This window comes from Myotis lucifugus, unplaced genomic scaffold (assembly GCF_000147115.1).
Source record: "Myotis lucifugus unplaced genomic scaffold, Myoluc2.0 scaffold_46, whole genome shotgun sequence".
Classification (NCBI taxonomy): Eukaryota; Metazoa; Chordata; class Mammalia; order Chiroptera; family Vespertilionidae; genus Myotis; species Myotis lucifugus.
The window spans coordinates 1,928,520-1,946,555 of record NW_005871094.1 but is presented as its reverse complement, the minus strand read 5'-3'; the positions used below and the strand labels follow the sequence as shown (position 1 = coordinate 1,946,555).

The following is an 18,036-nucleotide window of genomic DNA, read 5'->3' as shown; positions in this document are numbered from 1 at the left end:
TTAAGCCCCCCCCAACTCCACCCCCCGGAAGGTGTGGTGGGACTCGTGGCTTGTCCTGACCCTTGAGTGTTGGGGGAAAGGAACAGTGGTGGCTGCTGTCAGTGGGGGAAGAATAAAGATTTGGCAGTTGGGGGAGGGTCTCAGGGAAGCTTCAAGCTGCGAGGACTGGTATGGGATGGAGGGGAGGGAAGGGGAAGCAGCAGGTGAGGGCACCGGGCTGGGTATCACAGGAGGAGTCAGAGGGACAAAGGGCACAGGGACTCCAGCAAACTGTACTGGTGGGCTCGGCCTCCTCGGTGTTGGAGTTGCTGGTCATGAGCTGGTCCTCCTCGGCGTTGACCAGCTCCTGCAGGACGGCCTCCACGATGGGCATCACCATGGCGGTGGTGGACGTGTTGGAGAGCCACATGGAGAGCAGTGTGGTACAGCTCATGAAGCAGAGCAGCAGCCTGGAAGGCAGGGAGGGCAGGCAGAGCGTCAGCAGCAGGGGAACCCCCAATTGCCCGTCTCCCAGGGCTTCTGGGGGGGCCTACAACAGACCCGATGGTGTTGGCCTTGAGTACCATGGCCAGAATTTATCCAAAAAATTGGGTTTTTACGTCTTCCATTGGCTTTGTACTCCCAGGGTTTAGCACAGAGTAAATAGTAAATAAACACTTGTTGAATGAATGAATGAATCACACTTCATGGGCTAGCAGCTTTAGCCAGAAAAAAGCCCTTACTTAAAGAATAGCTTTGGTCGTGGGGTCAGAGGGCATGGCCTTACTGATTGCTCCCCTCTCTGTGGATATTAGCTTGGGGATGATGTATGTTCTTTGTGTGGGAAGGAATTCTATTTTTGCCCTTGCAGCCAGCAGTTCTATGAGTACCATGACATGCCTTGCTTTGCAGCCAAGTCACCACAGTTAGTGACCAAAACAAAGCTTACAGTCCCGCCATCCTGTCCCACTGTCAACCGGCTGGAGTCACAGACGAGCCCATATCACTGGGAGCACCTTCCCAGCTTGTGTCTTACAGGGTCAGCACTTGGAGGAAGACACAGAGAGAGCTCTCCAGTTGTTTCTCGTCGGCTTTGAAAGCATGCAGTTGTGTTTGTGCAGACATGGTTCTCATTTCCATAAGACAGGCCAACATGAAGATGGCCGTGCTTATTACTCTAGATGGAACCATGACTGCACACCTGGGACCGCACCTGTATCACGTGACTCGTGTCTCGTGGGCCAAGGTCCTGATGGTGTTTTGTTCACCTGCCCTGGATATGCGGGTGCAGAGCACCCCAGGGGGTGGCAACTTGCTGGGATTGAGGTAAATAGAGACAAGTGGGAACCTGATGGGATACAAATCCCTGAAGACAGTACAGAGGTCTCCAAGGGCCTCAGAGTCCCTGGATGGTGGGAGGAAATGCCACTGTGCGCCTAGGAGGCTGCGTGCGATTGTTACTAGTGCGGAGGCGAGTTGTGCTGAATGAAGCTGCAGTTAAGTGGGAGACAGGAACATCCTTTTAAGCAAAATCTAATGACTAATGTTGAAAACGAATCCCAAATTATTTGTTTAGACCCTAAAGGGGTCGTTTGATTCCCAAAGGAGTCAGGGCAGTTTACATAAAATGTAGCAAGAAAGTTGTGCAGCGGAGCAGGGGTGAGGTTATCCGGACTGTCAACCTGACTTTCCTGCACATTTCCCAAGGCTCGAATCTCTCCCCGCCTCGTGAAGCAGAGAGAAGAGACGAGGCTGCTAGGGCAGGCCTTGCGTGGCAGACGTGGTCAAATGCAACAGGACAGCATGTCTGGCCTGGGCAATGAAACCGTCACATCTCCTTCATGACAAAGGAGAAGCCACCACTTCCTGTCCAGCCTGTTTCCTGATGCACCCGAAAAAGGCTGGGAACCAGTTTAGGTTAGTCCGTCCAGTTTTGTAACCCACCGCCCTCGCAGTCTGGGCTGCTCAGATACATTGTTTAGACTGTGACAGTAGGTGACCCCAGAGTCACACACTCACGTCTCCATTCCATGGTTATAGGCCCTGCCGTTGGAGGGAGAGGTGAGAGCCCCTGGCCTTGCAGGTCACCCCATCCCCACCGGTAGAAGTGGACATGCCCCGGTGGCCCACCATGGCTGGACACCCCCAGTGCCACTTACATGCCCGGCTTGGCTCCGGCCAGCATGACCATGCGCAGAGCAATGCGCTTGTGCAGGTTCCACTTCTCCACGGCCGCCGCCACGCAGATGACGCCCACCAGCAGCAGCGTGGTGTTCTTGAAGTACTCGGCCGCCACCTGCAGGGGCCAGCAGGTCACCCCCGCCCCACCCAGGGCCCACTCCCCCTCCACGACCCCCCATGGCCTGCCCTCCTCCACCCCCTCCCCAGCCTGGCTATGCCAAACAAGTCTTATCCTTAACCAGGCAAACAAGAAGCAGGGAGTTGAGGGTTATTACAATAGCTCACTGTTACATATATTTAAAAACTTTTTGTTTTTAATTTATATATACATATACACACACTACCTTGGCAGGCTCTATGTTAAGAACTTCACAAAGATTATTTCATTAAACCTGCCAATAACCCCATAAGGTCAATATTCTTCTTCACCTTTTTAAAGATATAAAAACATTATAAATATGATTTCAAAGAATAACCATACTTATAATTTTATCTTAATGCTTAAAAATTATTTAAATAACCCTGGGTTTATCCCTAAGTCTCATTTTTTTCTTTAGCTTTTTTTTTTGTTAGAAAATCAATACATGTTCATTATGGAAAACTTCAAAATATAGAAATGTAGCCCTGGCTGGTTTTGTTCAGTGGTTAGAGCGTGGGCCTGCGGACCGAAGGGTCCCAGGTTCGATTCCTTGGTTGCAAGTTCCCCAGTCCCATTAGGGGTGTGTGTGGGAGGCAACCAATTGATGTGTCTTTCGCATGTCTATGTTTCTCTCTCTCTCCCCCACTAGAAATTCTCTAGAAATCAATGGAAAAACTATCCTCAGGTGAGGATTAAAAAGCAAACAGACAAATAAAAATATAGAAATTTAAAGATAAAATTACCCTGAAGCCTACTATTGTTAATACTTTGGTATGTTCTTCAATTTTGTAATGTCTATATTGATACATAATTGGATTTATACAGTATGTACAGTTTTATATCCTGCTCTTTTTTCTATTACATCATACCCTGATCATTTTCTTATGAAATTTAAATCTATTGGAAAACATTTATGTTAATGGCAGCATAATGTATCATAAAATTTATTTGGCCATTTTCTTTATGTTGAATATTTAATTTTTGTTGTTGTTTTTCCCCACTACAAATGCTTAAATTGTTAACCTTATATAAATGTGATTATTTTCTTAGGATAGAGTTCTTAAGGTGCCTTTATAACTAGCCTTAAACCTTAAAATTTTATTCAATTTAAATAACTCTAAATAATCAAAAATTCCAAAGAGTTCCAAAAACGATAATAGTAAAAGGAATACCCACAGACTGTCTCTCTGCATAGTTTTTTGTTGTTGTTGTTCTGAACAATTTGAGGGTAAGTTACATTAATTTTGGCCCTTTACCCCCCAAAACTTCTGTGAATATTTCCTAAGAATAGAAATTTTTGTCTTACACAACCACAGTACCAGTTACCAACTCCTTCCCACTTTTTAGTGATGAGGAAATTGAGACTGGGGCCTGCTGAAAAGATGTTTCACATGTTTGGGGTCCACGGACCAACTATTCATTGATTCCCTCCCTCACTTGGCACATTCTTCTCATCTCTGCTGTACACACTGCTCAGACTTCAACGCCCAGGTCAGGCCCATGCCTCCTAAACCTTCCTCAGGACTCGGGACTCTAGCTTCCGGCTCCAGGCTGTTCCCTCCAGGCACCATTCATTCCACCTGTCACAGAGCACTGCGGGCAGTGCTCGAATTGTTGCTTCGTGCCGTACTGTTTATATTTTTTTATGTGACCCTCTCGTCTCCTGATCAAATTTTAGTCTTTCCAATTTTAGTCTTTCTGTATCTTCAACGCCTGGTAGAATAACATGCAAAGGTAGATGCTCAATAAATATCTGTCACCCACATGAGAATTGCTCCCAGCAATGCAACCAAGACAGAGCCTTGGGGGAAAGATATGCAGAAAAGTTTAACTTCTAACTTAGGAACCCGCTTACAGTGAGAAAACAACATTTTTTAGATGTGGGAAGAGTAAACATTGAACAGAAAATGAAACGTGACATTATATAGTGTTTGAAGTAAACAATATTTACATAATCACACTGGTAAGCATTGATTAGGGAAGTAACAACAATTGTGATATACTCATGTCAGGGGGATCCAGGGATGTAAGAGACTTACTCATATCATGGGGCTAACGCAATAATTAAAATCATAATACATAGAGGAATATGGAGCTTTGTACCAGGAGAAGCAGTTAGCAAATTTAAGTTACTGACCCAAGAGGACACCTCTAATACTTTCAACAATAAAGCTACATTAAAAATATAAAAAATATATAAGTTATTGACCCAGGGTAGGGGGAGGTCCAGTGGGGAGGGGTGGGGGCAGGAAACTGCTGGTTTTTCATTGTGTTTCAGTATTATTTGAGCTTTAAACTCATGGGACACTTTGATAACATAAAAGTCAAAATAAAGGCAGTCGGCTCCCATTCCCCCTTCTCCCTCTTGTCCCCATGATTTCCTTGTGTCTGGTTCATGAGTTTTGTGTAGGAGTCTGGGCATCTGCCCTCTCTGTGACCATTTCCTCTGTTTCTGGTTAAACTAGTTCTTGTCCTCAACCCCAGGCTTCACTAACCCTGTCACTATGCTCCCAGAGGGCGGAGAAGGCCCCTGGCTGGCGGCTGGCTGGCGGCTGGCTGCAAAGGGCTGGGAAGCCACTGGGCTGGGCCCAGGGGTGGAGATGCTGCCCCCTAGTGGGCGGTGAAAGCAGGCAGGGATGCCTGTGGGCAGCTGCTGAGCTGGGGGCCCAGGACCTTTCTCACTGCACCCTCCCCTTCCCAGGATACCTAGAGGTAACTTGGTGGTGGAGTCAGTGTTTCAATTTCCTCTGTGTGCCAAGGAGGGAAGTCCTGGCACTGGCCCTCCACACCTGGCCCAGGTCAGCCTAAGCTGATGCTGGCGCTGTGCTGCTTTCTGACTTTGTTTGGTGGGCTCAGCTCTACCCAGCGCCCTCCCTGCCCCCCAGTCAGTGATGCGCAGCGCTTGGGCGATGAGCCTGGTTGTGGTTGTGATCAGGGAGTAATGCAGTCAAGTCGTAAAGAGTGGGGCCTCTGCAGTCAGCCAGGACTGGGCTGTGAGGCCCTGGGTAAGTTACTCAACCTCTCTGGGCTTCATTTTTTTTTTTTCATCTAGAAATAAACGAGGATTATGTGAGTTCCTACCTTTTGTAAAGCTGTTGTGAAGATTAAATGGCACATGGCCACCGCATTGACAACCGGGATCCCGGCGGTGCTTCCTGTTACTAAGTGGGCCACACAAAGGCTGACTGGGCCTGAGGCCATTGCACGTTGAGTGGGCCCAGGCACAGGACTGCCTTTTCGCTTTTATAAATTAAAACCCCGTCCAATGGTGGTGTTTGTTAGCTGTCGAGCCCACTGAATTTCTTTTACAATAAACACTGAAGTTCTAGGATTCTTAATGATTATGTTAATCATTTCCTAAAATGTGTTGTGTGCTCACATTTGCACTAAGCATTTTCCCCCCCACTATCTAATTTCCAAGATTAATATCCTGTGAGTGGGAAACTCTGTGATGAAGCTTGTTAGAATTATTTGCACAGAGAAGAGAGATTTTAAAATGAGTGCTCCTCCCACGAGTAGAATGCATGGTTTTGTGACATTCTCAGTGGTGGTTTTATTGCCCTTTTCTGCTCTGTGGTTTTTCTCTGTGCCAAGTCACTGGATTTGGAGAGCAGAGGTGTTTCTGGACTGAGTTTTAGAAGGGATTGGCTCAAGGAAACTGCTTTGAAAAGGCCGAGCAGAGTACAACAATTTAGAGCTTGGGTTCTGGACTTCAGGCTGCTTGGTTTAAGGGGTTGCTTGATTGTCTAGACGAGTTATATGCTCTTGGATAAACTGCTGAACGCTTGTGGCTCGTCACTCCAACCTTTTCAGTGTGATTAATGATACGTGGCTCATTTACTCCATCGTGACATAGGCCTTCAGTAAGATCACTCAGGTGGGCTCTTAGGGCAGTGCCTGGCATGTAGGAAGTGCTCAATAAATGTTCATTATGATCATGAAAGAAGTAAGAAAAAGCTCCAAGATGAGATTGAGGGTTAGGAAGCAGGGGTGCCAGCATGATCAAATAAAGGAATGAGAGAAATCAGTGAAATAAAGAGCAAGGTGGACCTAAAAGACAAAAATTCCTCCAGATTTTCTTAAGTGAAGGGCAAGTGCATCGCCAGAGCTTTCTGACCCAGCAGGGATCCAGAGGCACAAGGGCAGAAATGCTGCTGAATGTAGTCCGTTAACTAACCGGTTCATCGTTAGTGAACTGCAGTGACACCTGTTAGCCACAAGCTCTTAAAAACATCACTTTGGACACAATTATGTATTGCTCTCTAGATAGGTTTTCAAAAATATTTTTAACGTTTTTTAAAAAGGGGAGGGGGGAATATAGAGTTTCCTCAAAAAATTAAATATGGAACTCCCATTTGACCCAGTGATCCCACTTCTAGGACTATATCCTAAGAAACCCAAAACACCAATCAGAAAGAATGTATGCACCCCTACACTCATAGCAGTGCAATTTGCAATAGCTAAGATCTGGAAACAGCCCAAGTGCCCATCATTAGATGAGTGGGTAAAAAAGCTATGGTACATTTACACCATGGAATAATATGCAGCAATAAAAAAGAAGGAACTCTTGTCATTTACAACAGCATGGAGGGACCTGGGTAATATTATAAGCCAGTCAGAGAATGACAAGTATCGCATGATCTTACTCATATGTGGAATCTAGTGAACAAAATAAACTGATGAACAAAATAGATCCAAAGACATAGAAGCATGGAACAGACTAATGAATCTCAGAGGGAAGGCGGGGGAGGGTGAGTGGGGAGAGATTAACCGGGGAACTTATAAGCATATATGCATAACCCATGGACACAGAAGGCATGGGAGGAGGGGTACGGGGATACGGGGTGGAGGGGGTCAATGAGGAAAAAAAGGGGCACATCTGTAATACTTTCAATGATAAAGATAAATTTAAAAAATAAAAAGGGGAGGGGAGCTATAGATCTATGGCTAGAAGTTTGAGGAGAGTGGAGATCTGGCTGTTAACCTCGGACTCACACTCAGAATAGTGTGCCATCCTCATGACTCCCCAGGAGGTAGGCCTTTCTGTCATTGGCAGCTTTCAGACGGGTACATGGCAGTTTAGAGAGGTTACTCAACTTGCTCAAGCCTAGTCAGTGCCAAAACTGATCCCCACTCCATTCTGCCCTACTTCCAGTGTGGGTCCAGGCCGCTTCCGCGTGGCCATTCTCCTGGCTCATGGCCGAGGCAGATAGGGACCAGCAGGGTGTGCGGACCTGACATGGGCATTCGGTGGCTTTGGGTGGGTCCCCTCGGAATCTCAGCCACTCAGCACCCTGATGCCAGCCTCAGACCCCGGCTCTCTTGGCAAGTCAAGCTGTCAGGGGGCCTCTGCAAGTGGCAGGCATGTCACAGCCCCTCAGGAGGCCAGCGTGGCCTCTGGCAATGGACCTATTTGAGTTTTTTTGTTTGTTCATCTGAACAATTCTGCAGTCAAATCCTGTAAACCCCAGGAGGGGAGGCCTGGACGGTTCCCCATGAGAGAGGGACCCCCCACCACGCCATTGCAGCTGGTTCCCGAGCTGAGCAGCCAAGTCCTTTGTGTCTGGCTCTCAGCCCTTCCCAGGGGCAGGATGCTGCATCTACTGGAGACCTGTATGTGAACTCCACCGAAGCCACCTGATTTGAGGACAGAGGCTTTCCAATCACACCCACTGCCTGCGGGAAGGGCCCTAGCAGCCTGGGCTCTGGGTCCCCATCCCCAGTTTGAGGAGGACTTCCTCTTCCATCCCTGTATGTATTGGGTCTCCTGAGATTTGGACGAAAGAAAATGTTTTGTTGCTTAAAAAAACATTTTTGGCAAACCGTACCCTAGAGAAGCTCAAACAGAGAGCCCAGATGGGTGCTGACCTGGCCCCGAAGTGGGCCCAGCTCCTGCAGAGCTGGACACGCGGACATAAGAGCCCCCAGTTCCTCCAGGGCTGTCTGAGCTGCCCCAGTGGAGGAAACTGGGCTGGGCTCTGCGCCCAGAGGCGAAGGGCTGGCTCCTTCTTTCCCACAGAAACACCAGCGTGGCCTCAAAAGCTACAAGATATTCCTGGTTCCAGTCCCTGCTAAGACCTGGGTGTGGAGCTCCGCTCTGGGCTGTGTCCGGATGGCTGTGGGTGACAGGCAGCCTGGAGTTAGGCAGGTGGCCGGGCCCAGGTGCTCGGCCTCCATCTGCCCAGGCCAGTACGCAGGAGGGTCAGCCTCCATGGTGAGCGGAGGCCAGAAGGCAGAGTGGAGATTGGTGTAGCAAATGCTCCAGGTTTAAACAAACAGAGAAAGCTGGGGTCCAGGCATTGGTCAGGAATCCGGCGGGTCAGAACGTTCAGGAACACACAGGGAAGCAGATTCATGACACCAGACCCAGGCGTCACTTGGCTGTTACGGCTGTTTTGTTATCCCAGCCGGACCTGCTTCTCTGGACCCAGCAGGAGCTGGAATCTGAACAAGACTTGCGGGGGGCCTGCAATGAAGGGCCACGGAGGCGGCAGAGGGTGTGTGTGTCTGCGCGCACTCGGGAGGGGTGGAGAGAGAGCAGTCACTCCTGACCCCGGGCGTCCTGGCAACTATCCCAAGCCCAGTGTTCAAACCAGGCTGTTTACTGCCCCAGAGACCCCTCTGCCCCCTCCTCGATGCCTGTCTCCTATAAACAGTAAATCTTAGCTAGCTTGATTGACACAGGTACTGTCCCATCAGAAGGCCTTAGAGAACTTTAGAAGCAGATACAAGGACAGCAGTGGCACACGCTGGAGGCAAAACAAACCAAAACCAAAACCTAAAAGCAAATCTAAAATATAGGTCCGAGCTCTGTGTACCAGTAGGGGAAGTATTGGCCAGATGCCCACAAGATCACAGAATCCTAAAGTCAAAGCATCCTTAGAGTCCAACCCTCTCCCAAGGCACAAAGTCCAACCTCGCATCCCTGGCATGGTCATGTGGCTACACTCCCAGGGACAGGAACACCAGGACTACACTCGCAGCCCCTTCCAGGGACAGGAACACCAGGACTACACTCGCAGCCCCTTCCAGGGACAGGAACACCAGGACTACACTCGCAGCCCCTTCCAGGGACAGGAACACCAGGACTACACTCGCAGCCCCTTCCAGGGACAGGAACACCAGGACTACACTCGCAGCCCCTTCCAGGGACAGGAACACCAGGACTACACTCGCAGCCCCTTTCAGGGACAGGAACACCAGGACTACACTCGCAGCCCCTTCCAGGCTTCCCTCCCTCACAGCAGGATCTCCCTTACGGTGCTTTGGTTCTTAGGTTCTGGTTTGACCTGTGAGCCTGGTGTGTTGAGCTGTAGAAGCCAGAAATCATGCTCCTCTTGAGTTTTCTCTGTTCCTCATGTGACTCACGTCTAGGTTTTTGGTATCTTGGCTAGCTACCTCTGAATGAGCTCCTATCCAGAACCTGATGCTTTGGATACACATGTTTGTCAATTCAGCAGATTTCAGTACATTTTGGCCAGTGGTTAAGAGTGCAAGTTCTGGGATCATTCAATCCTGGGTTCAAGCTTTACTATTTATTAGCTGTGTAGCCTCCAGTAAGTTACTTAACCTCTCTGAACTTCAGTTTCCTGCTCTGTAAAGTGAAGATAAAAATATTAGTCACTTTATAGAGGATTAAATGATAGAATGCATGTAAAAGACCTCCCATAGTGCCTGGCATATGGTAAACGCTCGAAATTTTGGCAGCCACATTGCACTGATAGATGACTCATGCTGAGTTTGTACTCAACGCAGAGCCAAGGGTCTTTTTCACACGACTGTTAACATTTATCCTTATTGAACTTCATGTTAGTTCATTGTCTTAGTCTGTCAACATTGATTCTGTCACCATACAGTAGCTAGCCCATCCATCTCTGAGTCATCTGCAAATCCAATAACATGCCTTTTATATTTTCTCTTGGGCTCTGTCTCCAGTCCGCTGCCAGTACATTACTCAAGATTCTTTAGGCTCTGCTGGTCAACCAGCATTCAAGTTACTCGACTGTGCTCTTGTCCAGCCCATATTGGCTCCTCTGATTGGGAAATTTTTTCCCGTGGAAATTGTGTAGGCTCCAAAGAAAAAGTTAATTTATGTTCAACAACTTTTGTTTAAAAGACCAGGGGAATTATAAAGCTGTTTAGAAAGAAAGACTTCAATCAAAAAATGGTCAACATAAACTTTGGGCACTTGACTGGGTAAATTTCATTTATCTACGACATTCCTTCAGGGGGAAGTATGTAAACCCTCTGCAGTGTTGGAAAGTGAGGCGTTATTGCATAGGGTCTTCCGTGTTTTTCCACGTGGTTTATACTTCCTCTCTGCTAGAATAGAAACCTCTTAAGGTCTGGAGTCACTTCTATAATCTCATATCTTTTTTTCAGCACCTGAGTTCTGTAGACAGAAAGCAGTCTAAGCTTTGCACATAACAAACTCTTAATTCCTGCCGACCAACAAGTCACCATACAAATGAGCCACTTCAGCCCTAACTGGTTTGGCTCAGTGGATAGAGCGTTGGCCTGTGGACTCAAGGGTCCCAGGTTCGATTCTGGTCAAGGGCATGTACCTTGGTTGCAGGCACATCCCCAGTAGGGGGTGTGCAGGAGGCAGCTGGTTGATGTTTCTCTCTCATTGATGTTTCCAACTCTCTATTCCTCTCTGTAAAAAATCAATAAAATATATATATTTTAAAATGAGCCACTTCCAGGCACACATTGAGCTGACAGTGGGAAGATTCTGTGAGATTGAAGAGAGCAGAAATTATGCGTTTCATTTTTGTCACCCTCAGGGTACCCTCAATATCCTATCTCGCACATGGTAGATACAAAACTCAGAAAATACTTTTCCGAATGTTGAGTGAGTAACATGAGGGCCAAAGCCACAGTCCCAGCATCACACCTATCCTATTACCCACATGCCTGCCTCCATATGGAGAGTACACTATTGAAACACCATCAGGAAACATTGCAATCAAGAAACATTAACTGAGGGCCCACACACCATAGACATCATACATCCTAGAGGGCGGGAATCTTGGTGGAGAGAGGACAAGTCTGCAGAAAGTTGGTGTATCTCACGCACCATTTAAAGGCTAAAGACGTCAGATAGGCTCCAAGGGAAGAGAACACTTTTAGCCAAAGGCTTTGGAGAGGCTTCACCAAAGAGGGTAACTGGGTAGGATTTTAAAGGTTAAAGGAATCGGAGAGAACTTTTCAGGGAGGAAGAGTGGTCTGAGTCATGGCAAGGGGCTGGGCAAGCACACAGTGGGTTTGGGGAGTGACAAGTAGACGAGTTTTCTGGAACAGGGAGCTCCTGCTGATGAGCTAGGTGCAGGGGTGTGCCGGAGGCTGTGGCTCAGAGTTAACTGACTCACAAAGAGCTCTAACCCATTTCCTCTCTCTTATTGTCATTTGTCTTCTAATCTGAGTTTGATGTCCAATTAGACTGACTATATTTGGCCTACACTGCTCTCTGTAGCCCAGTTGCTAAATGTCGCCACAGCCACTTGGTCGTACAGATAGCATAGGCTTTTTCACTTCAAATAATAAAACTTGCCCTCTGACTCCGCCAATGTTGTCTGTCTGCAGCCCCAGCATAATAACACCTAACCCTTCACTGCCAGTCTTCTTTTCCTTCTCGAAAAGTCACGTTCCCTCCCAAACTACTGAAATGGGCAGTTTGATGAAGGTCACTGGTGGAGGGAGAGGAACTCAGGGTCCAGAGCAGCATGTGCAAAGGCTTAGTGCTATGGGGTTGTTCTAGAGGATGAAAAAACCATTACCTTAAGTGCTTTGTGTATCTTCCTTCACCTTGAACCCTCTTTCACCGCCCTGGCATTGACCCAAGCGGGGGGCTGGGCCGCAAGGGGACTAACCTCGCTGGATCGGAGGACTCCAAAAAATGGGTAGAGGAAGGCAGGCACCAGGGCTGCAGCTCCGAGAGGCACGGCCTCAGACACCCAGTACACAGCGGTCACGATCAGCACGTACGCACATGAAGCCTCCTGGAAGGGGAAGAAAGTGGGTGGTCAGTCACAGGGACAGCCCCTGGCACTGAGAATCCAGAGGAGACCCAGGGCAGAGGCAGCAGGCATCCAGACTCAGACGTGGGTGCTGGGGGACAGCCCTGGCAGAGGAGTGTGGTGGAAACGTGTGGGACCCGTACATTGGTGTGTGAAGTAATTGCTGCTCCTCAGGTGAACAGACACCTGCCATGTGGTTTGCATTGGCCTCCAACAGGGTGGCTATCAGGCTGTTAGGACATTGTAGCTCTGCTGGTTCCTGAAACTGTGGGGTCAGGGCCAAAACCAACTGCAGTGTTCAGAGCTGAGGTCATGTATGTAAAGGTGGAGCTCCCAGAAGGATATTTTGATGTCAAGTTGATCGGACACTAGAGGTTCTTGGGGTAGCTGAAAGTAGGGATCAATCTGTGTGATGGGTTCACATGAGAGCTCCGACCCTGTCCCATCTGGGGCCAGCTAATTCCTTGCCCTGGGGGCTGTCCTGTGCATGGTAAGATGTTTAGCAGGATCCTTGGCCTCCACCCACTAGGTGTCAGTAGCACCTCCCCAAAAAGTCTCTAGACCAGCCGTGGGCAAACTACGGCCCGCGGGCCGAATCCGGCCCGTTTGAAATGAATAAAACTAAAAAAAAAAAAAAAGACCGTACCCTTTTATGTAATGATGTTTACTTTGAATTTATATTAGTTCACACAAACACTCCATCCATGCTTTTGTTCCGGCCCTCCGGTCCAGTTTAAGAACCCATTGTGGCCCTCGAGTCAAAAAGTTTGCCCACCCCTGGTCTAGACATTGCCAAGTGTTCCTTGGGGAGAGAAGGGGAATCAGTGTCTTAAGTGTCTGGTTCTCATTGCTCTGGGATTCCATTCCACCTGCTGGACGCAGGAGGGAGCATTCTTTTGATAAAGGAAATAAAGAGTGCTAGGACCTGGCAGGGAAGGCCTGGAAATGTACCAGTTTCCCCAGCCCACTCACTTTGCTGCTTGCAAAGAATTAATTAATGCAACATTCTTGTAAAAAAAATTACTCTCCTTCATTTTGGCCTCCAGTAATGCTGGCTTCCTGAAATGGTTAATGATCATTGGCTTGCTGTTGGGAGAGGTCACTGTCCAAGGGTCTTAACAATGGACTCGGGGTGGGGCGGGGTGGGGTGGGGTGGGGCGGGGGGGAAGCGCTGTGTAAAAGATCCAAGCTGACTGTGGGTTCCTCAAATTATACATCGTTCTAAACCATCTGGGCTCAGGTCTGACCTGCCCTGAAGCTGGCTGGTGATCAAGGAACCTGACAATCTTGTTCTGTTTATTTCTCCTTTGGGTTCAGAACAAGTGTTTCACACTCTTGCATAAAAGTTTCAAAAGGTCGCCGTGATCAGTGAAGGTCGCCAGGAGTGATGAACCCCGCTTGGCTGGATGGGCCCTTGCTCCCTCCTAATATGCAAGGATTGTGGGGTGAGGCTTGGGAAATGGGAACTACCCCAACAATTGTTGACTGTAGCTCCCACTGAGAATTCCCCGGGGCCAAAAGATCACAGAGAAGTTAAAATTTTTTGGAAGTGCTGATAAGACAACAGAATCACTAGTGGAAAAATAAAAAGGCTCCATTTGGAAAAGAATGCAATTTAGAGAAATACCTCCTTTGTTGTAGATATAAAACTACCCAAGGGAGATCAAAGCCCTTTAGCTCACTGAAGGCCACTTATTCCCAACCTTTGCCTGGGAAGGAGACAACATGGCAGCTCTTAACTCCAGTTGAAGATAAAGGGGACAGACCATCCCTCACTGAGAAATGCTTATTCCTTCCTGAGAACCTTCAGTCTTTCTTCTCCTGGTCGTTTCAGGGCCACAAGTTCAGCGAGGGGAGAAGGGGAGACAGGCTGAAAATGAGAGACAGAAACTTTCCTTGTTACCAGGCACCATTTTGCTTTGAATTAGGAGAATTGGAGTAAGCCAAGGTAAACTTTTTTATTGTAACTGTTGTTAAGAATTAGAATAGGTTACTGGAGGGAGTCACAAGCCACCTTCACCCAGCAGTATTAAGAACAGGTGAGCCTGGGTGGTGTGGTTCAGTGGTTGAGCATCGACCTATGAACCAGGAGGTCGTGGTTCCATTCCAGGTCAGGGCACATGCCCAGGTTGCAGGTTTGATCCCCATGAGGCAGGAGGCAGCCGATCGATGATTCTCATCAATATTTCTACCTCTCTCCTTTCCTCTCTCTAAAATCAATATTTAAAAAGAACAGGATAAAGTACCGTCACTGTCACCTGGACTTTCCTTAGAGCAGACGAAAAACCAAGAGACCACCTTCAGAGGGCTTATCCATATATTCCTCACTCAGTCCACCCATGGAATTTAATACATAGACTTCCTTTTGCCCCTTCTCAACCTCCTCAGAATTCAATAGTAAGCGTATATTCAGTCACCCCAAAATACCCTGTGAAGTTTGATTACAGAGGTCTGATGTCCCCACATCTGGCCCGTAAATGGTAGGTGGCTCAATGTTGGCCGAACTGAATTGGGCCCCTTTGTTGGCCGACAGCTCTCTATTATCTACCAGAGAAAACGTTCTAAGAATCCCAGGCCCCTTATCACTGCCACTGGCCGGCGGGCGTGTAGGGCAAGGCAAGTATTCAGGCTGTGTCTTTAAGAGAAAGTGTTGTCATTTGTGGGATTTTTTGCTCCTGTTTACAAAGAAGGGGGAGAGTTCAAAGTGGCATTCCCCCTATCAGACGTTTCCTGATTCTGCTACCCCCCTCATGGTTGTCTTTGCTCCTTTTTCATGCAGTGATATCTACCACCCCAGTGACATCCCATCCAAACCTCACTGGAAGGGGCTTGTGGTCTATGTATTTGCTGTCTTAGTGACGGGGAAGCCTTTTTGAAATCTACCTTGGGAATTGGGTGTAACATTTATCTCCCCACCCCACCCTGCCAAAGCGGGGCTTAGTTATGGAACCCCTGTGTTGTACCCTCCTCTTCTGTAACATGGTAAACTGAGTCTGGGCTCTGGTTTTAGAGAGCTGGACAGGAAAAGGAAGGTCATTCTAACCCTTCCTAAAACGTAGCTTGTCACTTTGAAGAACCATCAGAACCACAGGCGAGTGGCTGCTATCCAGGCCACTTCTCTTGGCTCCAGCCCCGAGCGAACAAGTCCATTTAGGAATCTTAAGGACTAAATATCAGAATCTAAAAATTGGGTACAAGGTAGGAAGGATGGTGACCTCAAGGTGCTTTTCCGTCATCGTAGAGGAAGAGGAGCAGGGCCCTTGACACTGTGACACACAGAGAAGTCATCTTTGCAGGCCACGCTGGGGTGGTGGCCAGCAGGCTGCATCCAGCTCTCAGGGCATCAGCCACCAGGCTCCATCTAGCTGTCCCGAGGGCGATGGGGTTGACACATCTGCCCCCCTCTAACCAGGTGAACTGGCTGGGAAACTCAGAGGTAGCGTATTTCTATTTTCTTAAGGCACTGGTCCTTAACTGGGGGTGATGTTGCCCCCCAGGGGATACTTGGTAGTGTCTGGAAGCACTATTGGATGTCCTAGTGGGGGGCGGGCAGTGTGTGTGATTGGCACCTAATTGGATGCTGCTAATCACCCTACAATGCACAGGACAGCTCCACACACCCCCCACCCCACCCCCAATGTCACTAGTGTGGCTGTTGAGAACCCTGTCCCAACCAAAGGAGAAACTCAATCTGAAAAAAGGGCCAAGTCAAGAAAGGGCACGTCTATTAGTCTAAGTCCAGCTTTAAAAACATCTCTGCAAAAATTATTTCTAGACCCACACAGACCAAAGCTCATCTGTCCTTCCGTCTCTCCCCACACTACCCAATTCCCCCTCAAATGTATAGCTTATTTTGCCTAATTCAATAATTTATTATTTTTCTTTTTGTGGGTACTTCTTACTAGTCATTGGTAACTAAGAAGCTCAAAGGCGGGGTGTCAGGATGAAATGTGGGGAGCACTGCATCCTACAGTGAGTTCCCCAAGGATGGGGCTGACTTCAGGGGACCCAAGGGGTGCTGCTGTGGGGAAGAAGAGGGCAATGAGTCTCTGGTTAATATCCCCTTAAACCCATTTGATGTTGAGTAAACAAACAAATGTAAAAAGAAAGGGAACATCAGCTCGCTTGGACAGAGCCGAGAGGTGACTGGCGGACAGGCCAGGAGAGCTGTCAGCAGTCATCGCAGCGTGCTGATCCCAGCCCCGTTTCAATCAGCGTCTCCCTGGCACTCTGGGGCCCTTATTCCACTAAAGATTTGAGCCAGGTTGTTATTAAGAAGAAACATCTTAATCCCCTTTATTGAACTTCACGGCTTAATCTTGGTTACCAAGTGACTCAGGAAGCTGCGTGGAGGGTGCGCTTCCCTCCCACAGCCACGATTAACCTCTCGGCTTATTTTCCCTAAAGTCTCAGGGGTATTGGTATGGGGGGGGGGGGTAAAGCCACCGAGGGGAGGAGGAGGAAGAGAAGAGGGGAAGAGGAAGAGGGAGAGGGAGAGGAGGGGGCAGGAGGAGAGGGCAAGGAAGAGAAGGGAGTCAAGCAGTGGTCTGAGAAGCAAGCCAAGTGCAGAGCCAAAGCTGTGGTTCCTCTGCTCCCACAAACGGTCAGAAACTAGGTCATGGTCTAGAGTTGGGGGCTCTTGTTTCTTTTTTATCATGTCATTTGATAGTTCTCCTTCAGGAACACAGAGAAGAAAACACAGAGGTTACAAACAATGAAAGGGGGTGGCCGGGGACCAGGGCAAGACGCTGAGCTCTGCTTTCAATTCAAAGTTCAAAGGGAACTTTGGAGATGAAATGACAAATCCTGGTTACCAGAGCCCGAGACCCGCCACCAAAAGCCCCCCTTCCCCCCCCCACCCCCGCAGCCGGCTCTGCTGTCCCTCCCCACCCCCTCCTCAGTGTCATCCAGGGGAGGCCTTCCTGCATCCTGGCTGCTCTCCCCTACAGATGGTCCCATGCGAGTCCTGACAGCCACTGGGCGAGGTGTCCTTTTCAGCACATGGGCCCGCCCGGGTCAGGAAGGCCACTGACTTGTGACACATCAGCCCCCTCAGCTGCCCCTCCTCTAACCTCACTCCTGGCTGGGGCGCGGGGAAGGGGGACTGGGAATGAGATAGGGGGCCGGCCATGGCAGTTCTTAGGAAGAAAGTATTCCAGCCTCCTCCAGGAAAACACTCCCATTTCTTCAAACCATCAACAAAACACCTCGAGGAGCTGCCTAAGCCCCCTTCCCTCCACCCCCTCCCCTGCCTGACCCCCGCCTGAGCCCGTGGACCGCGGTACTCACGCTGCTGGGGTGGAGCATGGGCAGGGGCAGCAGCAGCAGCGGCACCAGGATGGACAGCAGCAGTTTCCTCACCCCGAGCAGGCCCTTCAGCAGACCCATCCCGGACCTGTGCTCGCTCCCTCGGAGCCTGCCGGGCCGGCCAGATAAATGCCTTCGCTCCTCCAGGTGCGCGTGGTCCAGAAGACGTCTTACACCTCCCGGCTTCCCAGAGTCCTGTGTCGTCGTGGGGCAGAACAGGAGGCAGTTACAGCCCCTGCTGGCACCGAGGCTGGGCTCCTCGCTCCTGTTTTAGGTGGGATTGGCGAGCATGGTTTCATGCCCAGCCAAAATGAACAGGGAAGGGATGGTCACCCGAGGCATAGTGGGCTCCCTCTTTGCTGAGTTAGTAATAGAGTAACTGCATTCTAGGGCCAGCAAAGGTCCCCTTAA

General features: G+C 49.0%; 1 protein-coding gene across 1 annotated transcript in view; it reads right to left on the bottom strand.

Moving 5' to 3' along the window:
* The window catches only part of SLC13A4 (solute carrier family 13 member 4), a 39,010-nt gene extending 21,137 nt beyond the window's left edge, over nucleotides 1-17,873 (bottom strand). The window contains exons 1-4 of the mRNA XM_006088313.3: nucleotides 17,608-17,873; nucleotides 12,172-12,300; nucleotides 2,139-2,275; nucleotides 277-449 (exon numbers count right to left, since the gene is read on the bottom strand). Of these exons, the coding sequence (XP_006088375.1) occupies nucleotides 277-449; nucleotides 2,139-2,275; nucleotides 12,172-12,300; nucleotides 17,608-17,706 (538 nt within the window). The 5' untranslated portion in view covers nucleotides 17,707-17,873. The remainder of the gene's footprint in view (nucleotides 1-276; nucleotides 450-2,138; nucleotides 2,276-12,171; nucleotides 12,301-17,607) is intronic.
* Nucleotides 17,874-18,036: the final 163 nt, after the last annotated feature.